Here is a 19,677-nt window from a genome sequence, read left to right as displayed (position 1 = left end):
AGTTGCCCTTTTGAGGAAAATAATTCACAAACCAAAATATCTATATAAGGGAGACCTCAAGGACCTCTCTAGTGGTGCAATGCATTAAAGCATAGCACTGTGAAGCTATCAGCAGCTGCTTCAGCCTCTTCAGCACAAGTTTGATCCCCAGCCAGTGAGGTGACCCACATGGCATGGCAGACCTCTTTTATCTCACCTACTGCACCCATCAGCAGTGTATTTCAGTCAGTCTGCCTGTTCTTCTCCCCACTCTGTCTCTGGTGAATACTCTCACCTCCCCCACCTCTGGCCTATACCCCAGTTCTTGTATGCACAAATTAATAAATCTTTAAAAAAATTAAGTAAACTGCAGAGAAATTAAAGAGCTACTAATACTTTACATTAAAGAAACCAGCAAAATAGAGTACAGCAAATATCTATTTTGCAAATTTACAGCGTTGAAAGAATAAAAAATTTGAATGACGGATTATAATAATAAAAATTCAATATAATGAAAGTCATTTTAAAAATAAACTTTGAAAAATGTAATTACAGAAAATACAATGAATAATAATGAGATCAATTCTCCTAAAAGTAAATGGTAAATAATAAAATTATTTGCCCAATTTTATTAACAATTAAAGAAAAAAATGGGATTATTTAAAATCTTCTAATGTAGCAAAAATGTTATACAAAAATGTTAATGAGTTTCAGTGAACATCATAGACACTTACTCATTATTTTTTCTTTTGTTGGAATGGAATGCTTATACTGTACAATTAACCATTTGAAAACAAACTATTTACATATAATATATTCACAATGTTATGTAACCACCATCTCTAGTAACCACCATCTCTATTTAGTTCTAAAACATTTTCATCATCCCTGAGAATACCTGGTACTCATTAAATAAGCATGTCCAGGCGCTCCCTGGTGGTGCAGTGGGTTAAATCACAGCATTAAGAAGCTAAAGCCACTTCAGCATGAGTTCTATCCCCACCCCTGAGGTGACCCAATAGGTGTGGTGGACCTCTCCTGACCTGCTGCTCCCCTCAGCAGTGTACTTCATTGATCTGCCTATTCTGTTTCCCACTCCGTTTCTGGTGAATCCTCTAACCGCCCCTGCACCTCTGGTCTGTACCCCAGTTCTGCATGCATAAATAAATAAATCTTAAAAAAAATAGCATGCCCATAACCCTTTCCTTACAACCCCTAACAACCACAAATATGTTTTCTATCCCTATGGATTTGCCTTTTCTGGATACATACTTCATATAAAAGGAATGATACCATGTTTGAATTTTTGTGCATGGCCTTTCAATTAGTGTAATAGTTTTGAATTTAATCTATGTTGTAGCCTCTATAATTTCATTCATTTTTCTGACTTACCAATATTCCTTTTTATACACACACACCAGACAGACATATATGAATACATACACACACATATTTAATTTATCCATTTGGTCATTGTGAATAATTCTGCTATGAGCACTTGTGAATAAGTATCTGTTTAAAGACCTATTTTCAATTATTTTAAGTATAAATCTAAAATGGAATTACTATAGTTCTGTATTTAATATTTTGAAAAATCACAATACTGTATTCTACAGAGGGTGTCTGATTTTACATTTTCACCAACATGATATATGGATTCAATTTCTCCGTACCTTTACCCTTACTTGTTATTGCCTGCCTTTTCTATTATAGCCCTCCCAGTAGATGTGGCATGTTATTTCATGGTGGTTTTGATTTGTATAACCTGATGACTAGTGATGTTGAATAGTTTGTGTGAGCTCACTGGCTATTTGTATATTATAATGAGCTTGTGAGTGAAGGTTGCTCTTAAGTTTCAAGGGATACTAACACTGCCAAGCCTACAATACACTTAAAAATTATCTCTCTCTATTTCTCCACCCATAAATAATTTATTAAATTTTATGGGTAACATTCCAAGAGTTATACACGTGTAGAGGAGCAATATGGTATTTATTATTTGTAGAGGGAAAAGAGTATTTTTTTTTTTTTGCCTAGTAAATGCATTCCTGGATAGCTACTATAAAGAAACAAGCCATATATTTGCATGTGTAAATTAACAATAATGTTGAAGAGCAAAAATCAAAACTACCTAAGGAAATATTTGAAACATGTTTTTTCTATCAACATGAAGGAAAATTATGCCAAAAGTTAAATTCCTACAAAGTCTATCTAGAAATGCATAGTGGTCATGCATAGCAATAAAAATTTCTGATTTTCATCAGGTCATCCAAGTTTGATTCCAGTCATAAATACACAAATTTAAGATCCATTAAGGTAGGGACCCTTGATTTGTTCACTACAGTATTCCAAATCCAAACTATTACCTAGGGTATGACAAGATCTCAGTGTTCGCCAATTGGATGAAATAACAAACATAGTTGTCAACCAAAAGGCTTATGACATGTAATATGCAATATGCAAAAATAAAAATAGCCATTTTTCCAGTGATATATGAATTCAACCCAAACCCTGGTCCTTTCTACTGTAATTTATTATCTCCTGTTCAAGGATAGACACCAAATACCCATGCTAAAAATTGATGATCATTTTCTCATTCTGTAACACCCCACTTATATGTAATTACTTCAGCAAATCATTGATTTCTCCTTAATAGCTCTCTATCATCTTCACTTCTTTCTTTCACCCTAGCCAAAGCCACCATAGTGTTATGTGTGAGTCTGCTATAGTTTAAAAACTAGATTCTTGCTTCTAGTCTTGACCACATTCAAGTCATTCTTCAAACATATGATCAATGTATATTTTTCTAAGGAACAAACTTTTATTTAGTTCCCTTGCTTAAATGCTCTCCACACTGAGCATAAGTCCATAGTTTTAACACAGTTTACACTAGGAGCCCTCAATACTGACTGAAAATTTAATCAATGTGGTAACTATTTAAAATATACTAATGCACAGGTCCCATCCAGAGATTCAGTTTCAATTCATTTAGTGAAGTTTAAGCATAGGTATTTAATAAAGAGATCTTGCAAGTTACATGTATTATATATGGACCTTTCCATTCCTACTCCAACTGCCTCTGTCATCTTTGACAACTTCCAACTTTATATCCGTGCATCTTCTATACCATGTTTCTCTCCCAATCTTCAACTATGCTGGGTTCTTTACTTTCTTTGAGTGTTTGTACCTACTTTACCTTTACCATTTGCTTTGGCAAGATCACACATATTTATACTTTGAGTTACCTCTTCAACTATACTTTCTTCAGGGAGTTTATTATCCCAGATATATCATGTAGATTTCTACCATTCCTTTTTTATTTTTTTTAAGTATTAGCACTATAACAACCTTAATTACTGTTATAAATAATTCAAATTATTTAAAATTATTTTTCTTTAAGGTTGTTGCAATGCCCCCTTAAAATGTAGATATTTTCAAAATTAACAATGCAAAATATCACAATTATCATTATAATTTAAATATAATGTTCTTTCAAAGGTATTGAGAAAATATAAAATACTATTTTTGAGAATTACAAAAACAAACATGAGTTTGCCCATTAATATTTCATTTTCCAGGACCCTCCCTGGTGCACAACAGGTTAAAGCACAGCACTGAGAAGCTAAAGCCACTTCAGCATAAGTTCGATCCCTGCCCCAGAGGTAATCCACATGGCGCGGCAGACCTCTCCTGACACAACCGCTGTTCCCTCAGCAGTGTACTTCATCAGTCAACCTGTTTTGCTCCCAGCCTCTGGTCAGTACCCCAGACCTGTATGCATAAATAAATAAATCTTTAAAATGTATTTTTTCATTTTCTTGATTCTGTAAAGCTAAAAGAAGGATTTTTTTTTTTTTTTTTGGTGATCTGATTATCCTTACTAGATTAATGTAGTTTGGATGCATGACTGTGGGTGGTGTGTTTTTATTATCACCCATTGGAAATGGGGAAGAAGAAACAATATGTGAAATTTTTCAGAAATCAGCCATCAAATCTTAGTCCATTTACTTGCATCTGAATAGTGATACTAGATTTTCATCTAAAAACTAAAGAATGTAAACTAAATAACTACGTAAGACAATGAAAGAAAATCAACTGGAATATAATTATAAACATGAGACATGTTTGCAAAACAAAATGTTTTCTTTTTTTGAAAATAAGTTATGGTCCTTCCCTGGTTGCACAACGGGTTAGGATGCAGCATTGCAAGCTGGCCAGAGCCGCTTCAGTGTGAGTTTGATCCCAGCCCAGGAGGTGACCCACATCGCTTGGCAGATCTCCCCTGACCTGCCTCTGGCTCCCCTCAGCAGTGTACTTTGTTGACCTGCGTGTTCTGCTCCCCACTCTGTCTCTGGTGAAACCTCTCGCAGACCCTGCACTTCTGGCTTGTACCCCAGTTCTGTACGCATAAATAAATAAATTTTTAAAAAAAGAAAAGAAGTTATATATCAATTTAAAAAATATTTGCTGATAAAGATTTTATAGTAACATTAATATTTAATATTAATATTCTATAAACACATATTTCTTTCAGTAGGAACCTTGGAAATGTTTAAGTGTCTCTAAAAAATTAATTATATTAGTAATTTCCTTACCAGTCTTTTGATCCCTAAAATATATTTTAATATGAAATCAGAAGGGGTTTTCTAAACCTAAAATTTTGTTTTATAGGGATAAAAGTTTTTATTTATGAATCCACACACTTAGACCCTAAAATATACATTATATCTGTATAATCGAAGAATAACTGAACTTGTGCCATACAACTGATTATTTTCTGCAATGCCATGACTACACTTGGCTCAGTTTTGCAGCTTCCATTATGCCCTTGAAACATCCTTCCATTATATCATGGATTTGAAAACACACAGTGATTGCTTTATGTTGTCCGCCTATAATATTGAGGTTAAGTTTACTCCTACACCACACAGACCTGCCTTAGTGCTTTTATTGTAAATAATTTACACTACAAATGCTGCATCGTGAAACTGAGGTTAGGGAAATTGTTATTTAAGAAAAACAAAATCGATCACAAATCATTTTAAATTTCCTGCCCTGGGATTTATCTTACAGCAAGATTGGTGGGTGCGGGGAGTGGAGCAGAGCATCTCCAGGAGAATGGCAAGACTATTACTCATTTACAGACTTCTCTCCTCCCATCCCCCAAATTATTAATGAGGCTGCCTTGCTAAGGCACAGCCACATCCCACAACACCCCATTCTCCTGTTTTTCTATTTCTGACTCAAGGTTTGTCTTTTGCATTCTTACTTTTTATTCTCCCAAATCCAAATGGAAATCCAAATTCCATTTTGCAAGAGAAATCAATACCAAGTAATTTAATTTGACATGTAATTTTTATTATTTTTATTTGCTAAGTGGGTTTGCAAAATTATATGCATTTCAGTGGGATACAACTTTTACAGAGAAGTAAAACTCAGGAGTAAATACATCATCTTCACATTTCCTCATCAACTCAAGAGAGGTGAATGGTAACAACTATAAAAGTGAGATTTTAGTGTGCTAGAAAGGGACCGTGTTCCTGGAAGAGAAGGGGCTTAGCTCTCATCAGAAACTTGCTCTCATTAAAAACAAAGCCATAGGCCTACATGGTGTGGATTATCCTGAAAAGTGTTCCCAAAACGAAGAGAATTATTAGACTCCATCTTTGTCACATTTTCATTTCATTTTTTTTGCAGTTACTAATTTAAGCTTATACTATACTGTAGTCTCTCAATGTTATAATACCATTATTCCCTGCCCCAATGAAAATGCTTTATTGCTAAAAATGCTATCATCTGAGCCTTTGGAAATCTTTTAGCTAGTGGAAGGTTTTGCCTCCTTATTGATGTCCACTGACCGATCCTGGTGGGGGTTCGTGAAACGGGCAGCTATGGCAATTACTTAATTTAAGATAATATGGGCCCTCCCTGGTGGCACAAAGGGTTAAAGCACAACACTATGAAGCTATCTATAGCCACTGCAGCATGGGTTCAATTCCCGGCCAGTGAAGTGGCCCACATGGCATGGCAGACCTCTCCTGTTTCGCTCACTGCAGTGTATTTTGGTCAATCTGCTTGTTCTTTCTGATCTCCCTCTGGTGGATCTTCTCATTTCCTGCACCTCTGGCCTGTACCCCAGTTCTTGAATGTATAAATAAATAAGATAGCTATAAAATTTACTACATCAATGAACTCTTCCTTTTTAACAAAAGATGTTTCTGTATTCTGCAGTATGTTTAATGACATTTTACTTCTTTCAGTTTGGAGTCAATTCTTTTCATCTTTGCTTCTGCTTTATCAACTAAATTTACATAATATTCTAAATTTTATGTTGTCATTTATTTAGGGAGCCAATATAAGTGTTTATATTGTGTCAGACGTTCCAAATATTTTGCATGTATTCACTCCTGCCGACTTCATGATACTGTTATTACACTCTTTTTACAAATAAGAAAAATAGAGGCATGAGGTGGCGAGGTATTATTGCTAAGATCACAAAGCTAGTTTAGAAGCAGAACAAAGAGTCCAGTGCCAGATTCCATGTCCCCAAACTTTCTGCTTTAATTGGTGCAAGGAGTATAAAGATAAAGCACAAATTGGTTACTCTTTAGCAGGAGGGAATCAAATATATGTTCAATGAAATGGTAAGTAAAAATGACATTAGCAAGTATTAATTAAGAGTTAATACATTCTTTGTAATAATTCTCTGTGTATATTGTTAATACACACTTAATTCTCATAGCACGTCTGTAATTTGATCGATTACAAAGTTAAAACAAGTGTGCCCAAAGTGAGAAAGAGAAATCGGCTCCTCTCTTAGTCACCTTAGAACTGGCTCTAGCAGCAAGCCTTAGTGGTCCTCTGTTAAATATAAAAATTCCACAGAATGCCTACATCAGACAAGGCCACTCTGTGACTGCTACAGTGCAAGAAACAAATTCCTGACCTTCCTGGAGCATGGACAAATCAAGAGCACTGTACAAACCAAAAAAGAGCCCAAACATCTGCCTCTCTCAGCTAATATAAGTAGCTGCTCCTGTTTTGATCAATTTTATCTTTAGTTCTATTACTTTGTTCTTCTCACAGTTGAGACAAAAATTATTAAGATGCTCTACCATGGAATTTCCTCTGCTCTGGCAGTTCCCAATTTATAGAAAAACCACACGCTTCCTTGAATTCTGCAAAAAGATGAAAACCCAGCTTGAATCCAAAGTAATCTTTAAGCTCCTCTTGTTAAGATTCCCCAAGTATGTTAGCTTCCTCCCTTGCAATGAGCCAAATCAGACCAACATGGTTCTACTTCAGGTGTGCTGCTTGATTGGAGGATCTTAACAGAAATGGAGGTCCCACCAGGTTGGCTGGAATCTCAGTGTTGGAACAGAATGCAAGACTCAGTGATAATATGAACATTGGTTGGTTGGAAATTGCTACCTGTTCAAGTGTTGAGAGTGTCACCCTCATCACAAATACAAGTTAAGCTTCATTTTGAACCAAGTTATGATGAACATTTGATTGTAAATCTTCAGCATTGCGTTTATTATAGTCATTTCAACAATGTTCACAGCATCTTTACCAGGAATAGATTCCATCTTAAGAAACCACTTTCTTTACTTATCCTTAAGCAAGCACTCATACATTCAAGATATATAGTGAGATCGCAGAAGTTCAGTCACATCTTCTGGCTTCAAGTGGAAATCTAGTTCACCTGCTTTTTCACCACTTGTGCAGTTGTTTCGTAAAGTCTCAAAATCCTCATAATTATCTGTGAAGGTTTGAAAAACTTCCAAACTCCAAATTAATGTTGATATTTGAATGTCTTCTATGAATGATGAATGCTCTTAATGGTGTGAATTCTTTCAGAAGGCTTTGAGTGGAGTTTGCCCAGATCCATCAATGTAATCGCTATCTATTGCAGCACTATGAAATGTAATTTTTAAATAAATAAGAGCTGAAACAATGTGAAGAGTCTAAATTACTCTGAAGCATGGGTTGCAGAAAGGATGCTGTGTCATCAGGCATGAAACCATTAATCTCCCATTCATCTCCATGAGAAATCTTGGGTGACCAGGCACATTGTCAATTAGCATTGCATAATATTTCAAGAGGGATCCTTTTTTCTGAGTAGCACATCTCAAACAGTGGGCTTAAAATATGCAGTAAACTGTGCTGTAAACAGATGGGGAGTCAACCAGGCTTCACTTTTTAAGCACACAGGCAGAATAATTTCAGAATAGTAAATAACTATTGGCTTCAACTTCAGGTCGCCAGCTGTCTTAGCGCCTAACAAAAGAGGCAGCCTATCCTTTAAAATTTTGAAGAGGCACTGATGTCTCTTTAGCAGTGAAGATTTTAGAAGGCATTTTCTTCCAGAGAAGGTTAGTGTTCATCAATAATCTGGGTTAGATCTTATGCAGCTTCTACCTCAGCACTTGTTTCACTTTGCTCTGTTAAGCTAAGGAGACAACATCATCTTTCCTTAAGTCTCATAAGCCAGTCTCTGCTAGTTTCAATTTTTTTCTTCTAGAGTTTCATCACCGTGCTCAGCCTTCATAGGATTAAGGAAATCAGGGCCTTGCCATGGATTAGGTTTTGGTTTAAGGGAATGTTGAGGATGGTTTAATCTATCTCGATCACCAAAACTTGGTTCATACCACTAGAGAGGATTTTCTCTTTCTAATCAGTTGTTCACTAGAATAACACTTCATTTTCTTTAAGAATCTTAACTTTGCTTTTAAACATCCAGCTTATCTCAACTTTCATCATGCCTTTCTTACTAGTCATTTTTAGCTCTCAATTTAAAAGAGAGATGCGTTTGACCTAATTTCAATGTTGTTGTGTCTCAGGGAACAGGCAGAGCTGAGAAAAGGGAGAATGATGGGGGGGGAAGGCTGGCTGGTGAAACAGTGAGAACACACAAAATATTTGTTCATTTATGTTTGCCATCTTTCATGGGTGTGGTTCATAGTGCCCCAAGACAACTACAATAGTCACTTCTAAGATGGTGCTCCCACTGTATGTATAAAATAATAATTAACATTTAAATAAACTTTTTAATAAGAAAGTGAAAAGTTGACATATTGTAAGAGTTGCCAAAATGTGGCAGCCTTTGGAAAATGGTGCAAATAGAGTTGCTTGACCATGGCTTTTCACAAACCTTCAACTTGTAAAAACTGCAATATCTGCAGAGCACAATAGTGAGGTGCCATAAAACAGGGGGTGTGTCTGTATCTGGAAAGAAGATGGAGATCAGGGAAAAAAAAAAAAAAACTTCCCTGACATTTGTTTCCAACAATGCCATTATCTGGATTTTAACCATATATCAGAGAACAGGCATAAACCCTAACAGAATTGGAAAGAAACCAAAGTAAAGATTGTAACAGAGAAAAATTTGGTCAAATGAAAGCTTCACACATTTTTATAACGCCAACTTTCATCATATGACTATAATTTATAGATAGAAATTGATTGTTTTTGCAACCTTGTATTTGACCATGAACAAACACTGTGACTTCTTTAATAATAACAATAACAATATTTTATAAAGGTTGTGATCCTATTACAGGCTGTCTACGTGCTTCATCTGTTATTAAACCTCACAACAACCTTTGAAATCGCCAATTTATTTTCTTCATTTTAGTCAAGAGAAAAATAACTTGCCCATAGTCACCTCGGATCCTCAATGTACTCACTTATGGGGTAGTATACAAATTTCCATGAAACTATTTCTTAGAATAAAATGATATATTCTACTTGAAAAAACTATGGCTAAACTGAAGATCACTGCATGACTATTACTCCAAGCTAAATTAAGTCGTCAACGAGGCATTTTCATTCTGGTAAGATGTCTTTCACCTGGTGCTACTCCCTCAATTAGTCCACTTGCCTGCATCTATTATAGGTTTTGACACTAAAAACTGATTACAATTTTTGTTCCAAGAACAACTCCATCAGATTGCAGGTTATCAGAGTTCTCTGCTGGCAAATCATTCCATCCAACCTGCTAATGATAAATGAGCCCTAGGTTGGCATAGCCTTGTCTGCCATCCAAATGATGGCCTCCATCCTGGACTCGCCCTAATGTACACACAGCCCATGCCGTAATATGTCAGTGGACAGAAAAATCACTCTGGTCAGTTACCAGAAGCTAAAGAAAATGAAACTCACAGTTCATTTTTCTTACAATACCTGTGATTGGAAGGAATATATACCCTCTATTGCTTTTTAGACTATTTTAATAAGAGAAAATTAGACTGGTGTTCTCACTATCACTCAGATGGACACAAGAATTAAAATTTGGTCTAGGACATTTTTTGTTTAAATTTTGGAATGCCAGGCAGTGCATACTTTCAGTTAGAAGGCAAGAGAGAAGAGAGGGGGCTTTAGGTCAGCTTTCATAAGAAACTGGTAGCAGCAAGTGATTTTGAAGAAGATCTTTAGAGCAAGTGTGGCCTTAGTGCTCTTTTTATACATTTTGTCTCCCATTCATTAGTATTCACTCTTTCCTCCACAGTGTCCAAACTGAAAAATAAAAGCACACATTTTCCTTAGGCTCTGGACATGTTTTTATGAGGCTGAATCCACAGGGTGACTGCAAATCTAGGAGTCTATCTCCAATTAATGCAATCATAGAAAAGCCTGAGAAAAAAATTTCTGGATATGCATCCTAAGTGAAAGTGAGCACCTGCATCAGAATGAGAGCATTGATACAAGCAGCTCACTCCCTGTGTCCACCCCAAAGCTGTCAGACTGGAATGCAGAACCTCAGGCCCAAGGGATGCATCTTGGCCACCCTGTCACAGGATGATGTAACCTCAGGCCCAAGGGATGCATCTTGGCCACCCTGTCACAGGATGATGTTTTAGTCATTGGGTCTTTGTATTCAAGGTCTCTTATGCTTGGAGAACAGAAACACATCAAGGTAAAGTATGATTATCCTCAGTAAAGTTAGTCTGAAGGAAAAAGAAAAATATCGGTGGTTTCCCTTCTAGGAGGAATAGAGGGGAACCAAATAAGGCATCAGGGAAAATAAGACAAAACTAGCAGGCAAACTATAAATGGGAGACATTCAACTGGTTAGGGGGAGGGATAGGGATTAAAACATGGGTGGAAGAGCACAAGAGACTATGGTGATGGCTCATGGGTGACTTGGTGGTGGGATTTTTTACAGGAATTACACTTGAGAGGAGAAATCAAACCTTGTACAAAAATGAACAATGCTTTAAATATTTATGCACACACATATACACATATATACTTATATAAATGTAATTAAATATATATGTTTTTAAAACCTGTGATACCATCTTGGTCAGTAGGTTTTAGACTGAGTTTATGTCCTTTTAGAATAAGAAAAGTTTAAACTCTAGATACCTCTCCATCACAGAGAGAAGAAGCAGACACACAAATGAGCAGACCATCAGGCAGAAAACAAGTCTACCCGGCTATTGTGATAGAACAAAGCAAAAGAAATATGTCATCATAAGAACAAAATCCAAACACTAGAAAATCATGGACTCAATAACAGTAACTTATTTAAGTCCTTTGATACTAGGCTAATCTAAAATACTAGAAAGTGTAACAGAAGAAACAATCCAAAACACATGAAAAATAAGTTCCATGAAGAGGGAGAAAGAGAGGAGTATCAGACAGATTAAGCTGAGATCTACAGAGATTACTAACTCATCTGATCACTCCACTCTCCTCAGAACCTCATCCTTAAGATGCACCCATTACTCTCATCCTCAGCTGACCATCATTACTCTCACTCACTCCTCCTTGTAATTACCTCCTCCCTGCCTCAGCACCACTCTCCTCACCCCACCTCATCCATCGTTACCCTCCTATCTCACCATCGTTGCCCTCACCTCCACTTCATCCATCCTAACCTTTACTCATCATTACCTTCACCTCTACTGCAATGTCATGTATAATACCCCAAAAAGACAGTTTTTGAGAAGAGCGAATATAAAAAAGCATAGCCCTAAAGGGGTGAAGCTTAGTCAGCAGACCAGCCTCTTTGAAAAAATAATGTGATTCCCTTGTCTACAGCTTGGTCCAGCCTGGAAGAGGTGCCCAGACCGACATTCAGCCCCACGGCTCACTGCGGTTCTCCTGGCAGTCCACAGGCGTTGCCTTGATAAAAAAACATAGACACTTTCATCTTAAAATACTAGTTTAGAAAATGCAATGGAATACATCTATAGACTGCCTCTTCTAATGAATATTTTAATTGTTTTGTAGTAAGAAGATATAAATTAATTGGAAAAGGTGTATGATGATGCCTGATATCCTATAGCAAGTAGGCACCCTATTTATAAATGGTAAGGATCATCATCATAAATTTTCCCTCCGTAGTTTTGAACTCAAGAGTCTTTTTTTTTTTTTCCAATCAATAACATGCTTTAGCACAGCATGGGAATCCAGACTGGCTTTGAAATTTCCTCATATTGCCACACATCCACCGCAGAGTCAAACAAACTACTTCTATGAAATCTGTAACGACATAATTGAAACCGGGCTTACATTTATTTAAATAGTATAGTTTTGATGGAATAAAAATATTTTAGTAAGCGGCACAACAAATGCTTGAGGAAAATTTACAGAGGTCTCCCCTGCCACACTGGTTTCCTCACTTACCTGTAGGAGCACCCTTTGGAAATGAAAAAAACAGGGCGAGGGGTGTTAGGTTTCACTTCTGCACAATGGCACCATTAACAAAACTGCCAGCTAGTCAAAAACTAAATAGGGTGGTTTGAAAAATATTTAGTACTGCCCGTTAATATTCACAGGGCTCTGGGGAATCAAGAACTTTCAATGACTCAATATTTATAAATGCTACTGTTGTCCTCCAAACATGTGTCTGAGATTCCTGAGGGACAGTGGGAACTTTTGGCATGAGGAGGGTGAGAGTATAGGAGTTTTAAATGGAGAGTAGTTAGGAAAGCAAAATTAAATACATATAAATGAGCACTTGGTGGTCTTGAATTTAAATGCCACTTGAAAATGATTGGGAAATCTGACCTGTGTGGGCTATTTCACTTCATTTATCAATTTGGACATAGAGAAAACATACAAAAATGCACAGCATTCCTGGTGGCCAAGACACTTTTGTCTTTTGATTTGAAATTGTGCTGCTTTACCCCTGCAGATGCCAATATTTTAAACTTTGAATATGGAATATCAAAATAGCTAAGTTGGTGTTTACAACTCTGATGGTGTAATCGAAACTCCAAATGTTCAAGAAACAATAACATTAGTGAGGTGAAGTCAACTCTAAATTAAAAGTCAGTGTTTCCATTACCCACTCTAACAGCATTTTCAGGGGTTTATATAACTTTAATCATTAAACACAGCTCTAGGCTGAAAACCTGGTCTGTGTCGATCTTGGACTAAACAAGTTTGCATGGCCCTGAAGTTTGTCTATTTTTATCCTTTTTTAAGAATGTCTTCACCTTAAATGCTACCCACGTACTGAACCAAAAAACTTATAACACTTGATGAACCTATGGTATTACATACATCACTCATATGTTAGAAGAAATTTACAATTTCTATAAACTCGCTTCAAGGTGCTGGTGGTTGAAAGCAAATAGTTCTCATTTTTTTTTTCTAAATCCATCTTTAGCATATCCCTTCTTTGGCTTGTCAAAATCATTGGAACTTTAACTTTCATAAAAATGAAGTTTAAATTAGAATTTAACTTGGTAGAAATGAAATTGACTTCTATGAATTACATTAGATTGACTCTCTCTGGAGAAGGATAGAACTTCTATGGGCACGTCAAAAAGGAAGGAAAGACGATATATTAGATTTGGAAATGGCGAAGTTACACTGTAGCACCAACTAAAAATAAAAGGTATTTGTGAGTGAGTTAAAATATCTATGATAGAGACACAAAGAGAACGTGGTGTTAAGAGGTCCAAATATCTGGGATGTAAGGTTGGTAGAGGCAAATTTCCCTTGCCAACTTTGGATTGGCAAGAAATGCTTAGGAAGAGGCATGCCAAGAGACTGGCTCTGACTACATTTGAGATGGTCACCACTCTTCATCACTGATAAATACAGACTTATGCATGCTGTTGATTGGGATCCATCCAAAGTATCTAGGTAATTCTGCTCCTTGTTTGGGGCAGTGGGGACAAGCAAGAACAAGTTGGTGTGTGTTTGTGTGCATTTTAAGTATGATGTGTGCATGTGTCTATATTTAGTCTATATGTCTGTCTGCCTCTGACTATAGCTTATAGGGAATATTATACATAAAGAAAATGCAAATGTGAAGAAGGGAATATTGTTTAACATTTTATAATACACTTTTATTTTGACATTTATAGAACTGTGGAAAATAATCACTTTGAATTTTAAAAAAGATTCATAAACGTTATAGATCAGAAAACAATGATGAACTTCACTTCCTAATCTGAACACCCTCTGTGTGGACTTTTCTCCAGTGTTAGCACCTTAAATTATTTGCAGTAGAGGGCAAGGTAATTATTTATACATCTGGCAAGATGGTGGCAGAGTGAAGGCAGGCTAATTTGCTGCAGAAGAAAGTCAAGAACCACTGAAAGATGAATACACAACTATAGTGCACATCAGGAGAAATGATATATTGGAAAGGGGAAGGAAGAAGTGTTCATTGCTCTGTGTTTATGGTGATACAGGTACATCACTACCCACACAAGGGAGGGGTAGCTGTGCCGAATGCGGCTACAGCTGTGTTGGGGCACATACCCTGCATGGAGAACTATGGAGACCCAAAGCTGCACTGCATAAGAGGATACACAGAATTGGCATTCAGGAGAAGGGTGTACTGTCAATTAATGATAAGAACAAGGGTGTAGAGTGATAGTTACTGGCTTGAGCCTGAAGCTCTCAAGTTGATGAGAACCAGGTGGCATCTCTTTTGTCTTACAGAAGTTGCTACTACATGCAGCCCAAGGCTAAGATACTCAAAACACCTGTCAACTCCACCCCTGACATCCCAAGGCTAAACCAGATAACAATTGGCCAATTTCACTAAACAGATTAAGCATATGTTCACAACAGGAGCAAACACTTTAGGGCAAAGTGTAAACTCTTTTGCTGTTGGTGGGAATTTTCAGCCTCTGTGAAAAACAGCATGGAGTTTCCTCAGAATATTAGAAATAGATTTATCATGTGATTTAGGAATCCTTCTTCTATTATCTACCCAAAGAATATAAAAATATTAATTAAGAGGGATATATGCACTCTGTTCAACACAGCACTATTTACTGTAGACAAACTATGGGAACTACATATGTGCTCAATGACACATGTGGTATATAAACACAACATGTTCAGCTATCCAAGAAGATAAATCCTTGTTATTTGCAGCAATATATATTTGAAATTAGTCAGAAAGAGAGCAAGAAATAATGGAGGATTCACTCACATGTTTTATATAAACAAAACAAAGGAGGAGATGAAACAAAACTAAAATAAATTCTAGAAATGGAAGCATAGACTAGAGGTTGCCAAAAGGAGAGAAGGTGAGGGTGGGAAATGAAGGGGAGAAAAATAGAGTACAGTGGAGGGTTATGGGTATCTTTGTGGCAGGTGTAGTGTGGAGACAATACATCTGGAGAGGTGTGGATGCATACCTCTGAATCACATATATTGTTAGAAACAAACTATTACTCAATACAAATAATGAAACAAAAATAAATTGAAATCTTATGAGCTGTAATGCATCTTGTGATTAAACACTTCTGGTGATAGGGAAATTGAAAAACTCATTATTCATGAAACCTTTAATTTGGACAACATTTGATGGTTTTAGAGTACGTTCTTATGGTCCTAGTAGTGCCTTATTAAGACATATAAAATAAATATTTTTTATTGAGAAATGCTACAAAATATTACTGCTAACAGTTCTATGAAGTCCAAAAAGATTTGAACATAGCCAAACGCATGCTCTTCCTTGTATTATAACTGAAATGCCAGTATTTAAACATTGTATTTTATCAAACTCATAGTCATGACATGATTTTTACTGAACATCAAACCACATATTAGCAACAGAATAATATTCATCCATGGAATAATATTCATCCAGGAATAATGTTCACATGAAAAAAGAATGATAAATATTCCAACTTGGATGAACCACAAAAATATAATTTTATGTGAAAGAAGTCAGATACAAAAGCTCACACATTGTATGATTCTGTCTAGAGGCAATGTCCATAACAGGTAAATCTCAGAGAGTCAGATTACACTGGTGGTTTCCTATGGATGGGTGGTGAGAGAATGGGGAATAGATGTAACTTTTGGGGTAAAGGAAAACATCTAAAATTAGATAGTAATAATGGTTGTACCACCTAGAAACTGCTGGAATGTGTACATTAAATGGGTGCATTATATGAAACAGTCACACAATGCTTAATAGTTTTCAAGTGCCTTAATAAAAGGAACAAATTCTCTGAACTGCATTACTAGGTGATTTTGTCACTGTGCAAACATCATAGGGTATAATCATACAAAGCTAGACGGTATAGGCAGCTATGTTCCCAAGTAGTAAGGTCTAGCCTGTTAGAATCATTGGCTACATGGGTCTGTAACTGAAGAAGATGACATTGAGGAATATGTGACTACATATAAATTGTATTTATATTAAAAAAGAAACAGTAACCATATCTTACAAACAGGTTTAAGTCAAAATTCATTTTTATAGGCGTTGTTATCAAAGGAGCTCAGAGCTGAATAAAATGGCCAAAATGCATAGTAACTTTACCTCTATAAAGTGTAGCACCTTGGACTATTATGCAGTATGGAATCACGAAAAATTTGATTGTGTATTTTACTAAAGAGTCTCTCAATAGTTAAGTTAATCCATTAGAAATTTAACCTTTCTAAAGTACAGGCAAAGGTAGATTTATTCCATGTTACTTCTGCTCTCACTTACTTCAAAGTTCGGGAATTTCAAACCCACAAGTGGATAGCTCAGAGGAAAACTGACAGCTTAAAGCTGTTATTATAGTCTGACTCAAATATCTCAAGTCATTTTGTTTCACATAAAATATGTGGATTATATTCCATTTAGTTGAAATGCTGCTTTTCAAATAACAATCACACATCCTACAAAATCTGAAGTAGAATTTACTGATAGCGGGTTTTTTTTTTTTAAAGGACTACCTAGACAGAGAAAAAGATGACTTTTTCGAATCAAAATATATCTCAATGTACTTCAAATTATATTGTGTATAAAACATAATTTTCAATGGATAGAAATAAAGAACTCCAAATTTGAAAAGGAAACTGGTTGACATTACATCTTTCCATAAATGTATATGCAATCTTATTGTATGTTTTGGAATAGAAATAAAGTCACTGTCACATAATGCTTTTCAATTTATATATGTTTTTAAATGTGTTAGAGATTGTATATGTCTCAACATCTGAATCTCCAGGGATTGTACGTAAATCTTGTTTTTTTTTTTTTTTTTCAGAGTAAGCCCAAGAATAATATCCTGCATACTGATAAGCTGCCTTGAAGGTTTGTTAAATAAAATGCCTACATTATTTAATTCTCCACATCAAAATTTCTTTCCATGGATGCAGAGTATATCGAATAGCCAAATGACCAAAGATTATAATGTAGTCATTGCATAGAATTCAATGAGCATTAGCCACATAGCTTTATTAGTCAGATCTAACACAAAAAGGCAAATGACACTCACAGTTGTAGCCAGGTGCGATACGGTGCTGAGCTTCAAGGCTAGCCAATGTGATGTGAAAAATGATGTGGAGGAACAGGAAGGAGAGACTGGTGAAGCACAGAGACTTTAGTAAGCGTCCCGTATGTCCTAGGGAATGAAAAGCACAGGCACTGTGAGGGAATGCAAGATGAAACACACTCAACTGACCTTAGCACAGTTCCAATTAGATCATGTTTCTGTATAAACAATTAGATAAACTGATCAAAAGTATAAAGTGTGGCAATTACTTTCTTATCGATGTAAAGCTAAGTTTCTCAATCACTTCATAAGATTGCACCATTATCAATGATCAAAGGTTTAATGTAAAATAAAGATGCTTTTCTATTTATCATATGATATTTTACCAAAAATGAAATCACAAAAAGCCTTCAGGCCTGGAAAATTTTACAAAGGAGTTCTGTTAACTTTGAAGGAACAGATAATCCCTATTTGACAAAAGTAGTTCCAGAAAGTAATAAAAAAAAAAAAAAAGGAAAGTTGCCTAAGACATTTTACAAAGTTAGAGTAACTTTTATTTCAAAATTAAATAAGGATAAAAAAGAAAAGAAATGAAAATTCCAAGTCCACTTTATGAGCAGAGATACAAACTATTAAACAAATACACTTTCTAGTCAACTGAAGAAGCATAGTAAAATATAATACATCAAAATAAACTAGGGTTCATTGCAGAAGAACAAGTATGGCTTAAAATTAAGACACATAGTAGTGTGTTGATGGTCCAAATTTCTCAGTAGATACAGAAACGGACATTATTTACTCTAATTTGTTAATTCTTTGATTTATCCTATAATAAAGCTTTCTGTGAATTGATTAATGAATTGCTTCAACTTTTTTTAACCCAGAGATGGAGAGGAACAAGGATCTAAACTCAGCTGGAAGACTACCATTCTGGGGCCGTGCTGGTTACTGGTCATGCAACTTTGGGGAGCTGTTAAGATAAGCCCCAATGTTCTTGAAACCTTAACATTTTGTATATAAACACATTTCTCATCCTGTAGCTATCATGTTTATATAACATTTTTATATAAACAAATTTTATTTATGTGTAAAACATTTATAAGACAAACATATGACATACTTATGTATCTAATACTTATGTGTGTTTTAAATTTATATTTATATACTGATAAATATATCAGGTAAATAATGTATACATTTCTAATTTTTGTGATTATATATTTAAATAAATACGTGTAAAAAAACAGATCTTTGAGCTCTAACTGGAGATTACAATATCTTATTTCAACATAAAATCCTATTTTAGTGGTAAGAAAATTACACGATACTGTCTAAATGATTTGATTACTTATCTTATGTCAGGAGAGAAAAGGAATTCACTTAAAATATTGATATAACCTAAATTGCATATCTTTCAGTTCTAATTCAACAAATCCATAGGGGAGAGAATGATTTTTCAATAGCCCACAAGTATCCGTTAAAACTTGTGCAATATTTATCCATAAGGCCAAGCTATAGGATGAAAAACCACATGCTCAGATTTAATTCTTCAACCATTCGCTTAACCACCCCAGTCCATCCAGTAGTAATTACCTCTGTGTTTCTACTATAGTGACACTCCTCATGCTATGAACTCAGGGTATTTGTTCTTTTGTTTTCAATGTTGGCTTGGAAGCCATTGGATCATGTGGCCCCTGGGTATAGAAGCTCTCAGGTAAAATGTGTAATTGTCATAGAAATTATACTAGAAGGTACATTTATAAACATAAGTAAAACACATCTTTCATTCTTTATATCTGCCTAACTTTGGACATAATATCACTTTGGCACATAGTCTGTTATTTAAATAAAAACATAGCTTAAATTAAACTGAATTTGTACAAAATAATGAAAAGTTCAGAATAAGTAAAAGTAGGGTGCAACTGAATTAGTATTTGATTTCTTCTCAATCCTACTGTAGTTACTGTGCTTCCATTGAGAACAACTAAGGATTGATACACAA

At 35.5% G+C, this 19,677-nt stretch overlaps 1 protein-coding gene across 9 annotated transcripts in view; it reads right to left on the bottom strand.

Annotated features, from left to right (window-relative positions):
• Window positions 1–19,677, bottom strand: part of PIEZO2 (piezo-type mechanosensitive ion channel component 2) — a 431,477-nt gene that overhangs the window by 263,820 nt on the left and 147,980 nt on the right. For all 9 annotated transcript variants that reach the window (XM_012725841.1, XM_012725836.1, XM_012725834.1 and 6 more), the window contains exon 3: window positions 17,679–17,804. In XM_012725841.1, the coding sequence (XP_012581295.1) occupies window positions 17,679–17,804 (126 nt within the window). The remainder of the gene's footprint in view (window positions 1–17,678; window positions 17,805–19,677) is intronic.

This window comes from Condylura cristata, unplaced genomic scaffold (genome assembly GCF_000260355.1).
Source record: "Condylura cristata isolate star-nosed mole 26May11 unplaced genomic scaffold, ConCri1.0 scaffold00016, whole genome shotgun sequence".
Lineage (NCBI taxonomy): Eukaryota > Metazoa > Chordata > Mammalia > Eulipotyphla > Talpidae > Condylura > Condylura cristata.
The sequence above is the reverse complement of the archived record's forward strand: the minus strand, read 5'-3'. Positions and strand labels throughout refer to the sequence as shown.